A 5,183-nucleotide genomic window follows, 5' to 3' on the forward strand; every position below is an offset into this window, starting at 1 on the left:
CTATGGTCGTTCTAGCTGTCGTCCGTCTTCATGTTCAAGGTAATAGGCGCCTAATCGGAGCTTCTTGATGATCTTGAAGGGCCCTGCCCAGGGAGCCTCCACCTTGCTTACGTCGCCGACCGGCCTCACCTTCTTCCATACTAGGTCGCCGACCTGGAATGCTCTGGGAACTACTCGTCTGTCGTAATTCAGCCTCATTCTTTGCCGGTACGTCAATAATCGGACGGCTGCTTTGGCTCGCGCCTCGTCTATCAAGCCCAGCTCCAGTTGCCTCCGCTCGGCGTTATCCGCGTCGTACTGTTGCACCCGATCGGATTCGATTTCGACCTCCACAGGAACAACAGCCTCCCCTCCGTACACCAAGTGGAAAGGAGTGACCCTCGTTCCCTCCTTAGGGGTCGTGGGGATCGTCCATAATACGCTTGGGAGCTAGTCCACCCAACTGCCTCCGACGTGGTCGAGTCGAACTCGAATAATCTGAAGGATTTTCCGATTAGCGACTTCGACTTGTCCGTTGCTTTGCGGGTAAGCCACGGAGGTGAAGTGCTGCTAAATGTCGTACTCCTCACACTATTCTCGGAGATACTGCCCGACAAACTGCCGCCCATTGTCAGACACGAGCCGACGTGGGATGCCGAACCGACATATTATGTGTTGCCAGATGAACTTCTTGACCATCTGCTCGATTATTTTTGTCAGTGGCTCGGTCTCAACCCATTTGGAGAAATAGTCCACCGCCACGAGTAAAAACTTCCGCTACCCGGTTGCCATAGGGAACGGTTCCACAATGCCCATCCCCCACTGGTCGAACGGGCAGGATACTATAGACGCCTTCATTTCCTCCGTTGGCCGATGGGAAAAATTGTGATATTTTTGACAGGAAAGGCAGGTGGCGACGGTCCGAGTGACATCTTCCTGGAGGGTCGGCCAAAAGTAGTCGGCTAGCAGAATCTTCCTCGCCAACAAGCGACCGCCCGGATGCCCTCCACAGGATCATTGATGCACTTCCTGTAAAATGTACTCCGCATCTTCCGAGCTGACACATTTTAGCAGCGGTCTGGAAAAAGCATTTTTGTAAAGCTGATCCCCGATGAGGGTGAACCGACCAGCTCTCTTCCTCAGCAACTGAGCTTCTTCCTGATCGGACGGCGTAGCTCCCAATCATAAAAATTCCACTATGGTCGTCCTCCAGTCGCTTGGAAACGCGAGGTCCTCCATCCTGTTAATGTGAGCCACTAAGGATACCTGCTCGATCGGTTGTTGGATGACGATCGGTAATATCAAACTCACAAGTTTAGCCAATTCATCCGCCGCCTGGTTATCCGCTCGAGGAAGTTTCTGCAGACTGACTTCGTCGAAGTTGACCTTGAGCTTTTCGAAGGCCTCCGCGTACAGCTTCAGCCTTGCGTTGTTTATCTCGAAGGCTCCTAAGAGTTGTTGAGCGGCCAACTATGAGTCTGAATAAATTAGAACCTTACTGGCTCCTTCGTGCCGAGCGGCCTGCAAACCAGCTATGAGGGCCTCATACCCCGCCTCATTGTTAGTTGCGCGGTAATCCAGTCGAACGGATAGATGCATACGCTCTTCTTGTGGTGAAATTAACAGAATGTCGATGCCGCGTGGATGGCCCATCCACATACACCTTCCAAGTAGCTCCGGGCTCAGGGTTTTGCACCTCGGTGACGAAGTCTGCCAATGATTGAGCTTTAATGGCCATCCGGGGTTGGTACTGTATGTCGAACTCACTGAGATCTGTTGTCCATTTGATCAATCGTCCGGACGCCTCGGGATTAAGAAGTACTCTTCCCAAAGGGCTGTTCGTCATGACGACAATTGTGTGTGCGAGAAAGTAGGACCGGAGTCTTCGGGCGGCGAGGACCAACGCGAAGGCAAGCTTCTCGAGGCCAGTGTAGCGGGATTCAGCATCCTTCAAAATGTGACTCAGAAAATACACTGGCTGTTCTTCATCGTCCGACCGCACTAACGCCGAGCCAACAGCATGTTTGGTCGAGGATAAGTAGATGCGGAGCTGCTCGTCGATAGTCGGCTTAGCTAATACAGGTAAAGAGTTTAGATAAACCTTCAATTCTTCGAACGTCCGGTCACATTCTTCATCCCAACGGAACTTGGTGACTCGGCGCAGAATTTTGAAGAAAGGCAAGCTCCGATCGGCCGTTTTGGAGATGAACCGCGATAAGATCGTTATCCGACCGGTAAGGCATTGCACTTCCCTTACGTTTCTGGGAGGCGGCATGTCTTGCAGTGCTTTCACTTTGCTGAGATTCGCCTCTATGCCCCGCTCGGTAACGATGTACCCCAGAAAGCGACCGCTCTTTGCTCCGAATAGATACTTCTGGGGATTTAGCTTGACTCTGTATGTCCTCAGCATCTGGAAGATTTCCTCTATATCTGCACAAAGGTTGGCCGCTCTGCTTGATTTAATAAGTATGTCATCAACATATACCTCCAGGTTTCGCCCGATATACTTCCGGAACACCTTATTCATGAGCCGCTGGTATGTGGTACCGACGTTCTTCAGTCCGAACGATATCACATTGTAGCAGTAGGTGTCGTCCGCCGTAATGAAGCTCACTTTCTCCTGGTCTTCCCGGGCGAGCGGCACTTGGTGGTAACCCTGATAGGCATCTAGCATGTATATCAGGTCGCATCCAGCGGTCGAGTCTTCCATCTGGTCAATTCGGGGCAAAGGGTAAAAGTCTTTTGGGCACGCCTTATTCAGATCCCGGAAGTCGATGCAGACCCTCCACTTATTACCCGGCTTGGAGACCAACACCACATTCGCGAGCCAGCTTGGGAACTGCACCTCCCGTACGTGGCCGGCCTCCAGGAGTTTCTCGACTTCCGCTCGGATGATGACATTTTGCTCCGCATTGAAGTCCCGCTTCCTCTGCTTGATGGGCCGAGCGTCTGGTCAGACATGGAGCTCATGCTGCGCGGCGTTCAGCGAGATGCCTGGTAGCTCATGCGTTGACCACGCGAAGACGTCGTGGTTGCGCTGTAGGCACCTGATCAGCTCTTCCTTCGAGTCCGCTTCCAGGTCTAATGCAATGAATGTGGTGGCCTCGGGTCAGCCATCCCAGATCTGCACCTCCTCCTTCTCTTCATAAACTAAGGTGGGAGGCTTTTCAGATATGGTGTTTACCTCAAGGCGCGACGCTTTCCGAGCGGACTTCGATTCAGCTCTAATCATCTCCACATAACATCGTCGCGCGACCAGCTCATCTCCGTGGACTTCTCTCACCTTGTCCTCCACGGGGAATTTGATTTTCTGATAGAAATTCGAGACGACCGCCCGGAACTCGTTGAGAGCCGGTCGTCCCAATATCACGTTGTAAGTGGAGGGGGCATCAACCACGATGAAGTTAGTGGTTCGTGTCCTTCGAAGCGGCTCCTCTCCTAGCGAGATGGCCAAACTGGTTTGCCCGACCGGCAGAACCTCATTGCTAATAAATCCATATAGCGGGGTTGTTATGGTCAGCAGTTCGGCCCGGTCGATTTGCAGTTGATCGAACGCCTTCTTGAAAATAATGTTGATCGAGCTACCTGTATCAATGAATATGCGGTGAATAGTATAATTTGCTATTACCGCTCTGATGATGAGTGCGTCGTCGTGCGACACTTCAACTCCTTCCAGGTCTCTGGGCCCGAAGCTGATCTCGTGGCCCTATGCCCGCTCCCGACTGCAGCCTACTACATGGATCCTTAGCTGTCGAGCGTCCGACTTTCTGGCCCGGTTTGAGTCACCGCCTGTTGGTCCACCAACATTGATGCTGATCTCGCCCCGCGCAGTGTTACTCTTGTTTTCTTCCTCCCGAGCGGACGGTCACATTCGCTCCTACGAGACTTGGGGATTGGCCCTCAGCTGATGATGATGTTGTCGTTCGGGGGACTCCCTAGCCACCCGTCGCCTAGTACTCTGGTGTCGATGGAGTCGATCGGGCGATGGTGATCGGCGTCGATAGCTTCTCGGCGCCGGGTGAGCAGTCGGGCCAAGACTCCGACAATTACGGGTGTTGTGGGTTGCTGACTGTGAAGCGAACAAAACATGGGAGTCCATACCTTTCCTTTTTGCTTGGGTCGATCGAGCGCCACATGTTGGACAGCGTGCGACCTTGTTTCCTGATGAGGGTGGATTCCCTCAATGCGGGATCCTCTTGGTGGCTGATGGCCGGCGGCGGCCTCCACTCGGCCGTAGCTGAAGGCTCGGGCGGGGCTTCTTTCCTCCTGGCCGCCTGAGCTTCTTCCACGTTGATATATTCGTTTGTCTTCTTCAGCATGTGGTCGTAGTTGCGGGGCGGCTTTCCGATGAGCGAGCGGAAGAAATCCCCATCGACTAAGCCCTGAGTGAAGGCATGCATCATGGTCTCGGATGAGAACGTAGGGATATCCATGACTGCCTGGTTGAAACGCTAGATATAGGCTCGGAGGCTCTCTCTCGACCCTTGCTTCATGAAAAATAAGCTGACGCTGGTCTTCTGGTAGCGTCGGCTGCTGGCAAAATGGTGGAGGAATGCCGCTCGGAATTCCTTGAAACTCCGAATTGATCCGTCTGTCAACCTCCGGAACCAATGTTGTGCGGAGCCAGACACGGTGGTGAGAAAGACCCTGCATTTGAATCCGTCGGTGTATTGATGGAGAGTAGCGGCATTGTCAAACTTACCGAGGTGGTCGTCCGGATCGGTTGTACCGTTGTACTCTCCGATCGCTAGAGGGGTGTAATGCTTTGGGAGCGGGTCGACTACAAGAAAAAAGCTAAACAACAACGCTTTTTTGGCGTTGTCGTATGTACTTAAAAAGTGATGTTGTAGATGGTGTTGTAGAAAGTCATATCAAAGACAACGCTTTAAAAGCGTTGTGGTTGGTCACAAAGACAACGCTTTTTAAGCGTTGTCTTTTCGTTCTTAAAAAGCGTTGTTATAGATGCTGTTGTAAAAATGCACATATCAAAGACAACACTTTAAAAGCGTTGTGGTTGGTCACAAAGACAACGCTTTTTAAGCGTTGTCTATTCGTTCTTAAAAAGCGTTGTTAAAGATGCTGTTGTAAAAATGCACATATCAAAGACAACGCTTTAAAAGCGTTGTGGTTGGTCTCAAAGACATTGTTTTTTAAGCGTTGTCTTTTATTACTTAAAAACGTTGTCTTTTAAATTGTTTTCTTAA

The 5,183-nt window shown here is 51.6% G+C and overlaps 1 protein-coding gene across 1 annotated transcript; it reads right to left on the bottom strand.

Moving 5' to 3' along the window:
• Window positions 1–1,632, bottom strand: LOC122013569. The gene is made up of 3 exons (XM_042569829.1): window positions 1,509–1,632; window positions 1,291–1,427; window positions 1–390 (listed from the first exon to the last, which is right to left on the bottom strand). Exons 1-3 carry the CDS (start codon window positions 1,630–1,632, stop codon window positions 1–3), a joined length of 651 nt encoding a protein of 216 aa, XP_042425763.1.
• Between the last annotated feature and the right edge of the window lie 3,551 nt (window positions 1,633–5,183).

The sequence above is a fragment of the Zingiber officinale genome, chromosome 8B (genome assembly GCF_018446385.1).
Source record: "Zingiber officinale cultivar Zhangliang chromosome 8B, Zo_v1.1, whole genome shotgun sequence".
In the NCBI taxonomy this organism is placed as follows: domain Eukaryota; kingdom Viridiplantae; phylum Streptophyta; class Magnoliopsida; order Zingiberales; family Zingiberaceae; genus Zingiber; species Zingiber officinale.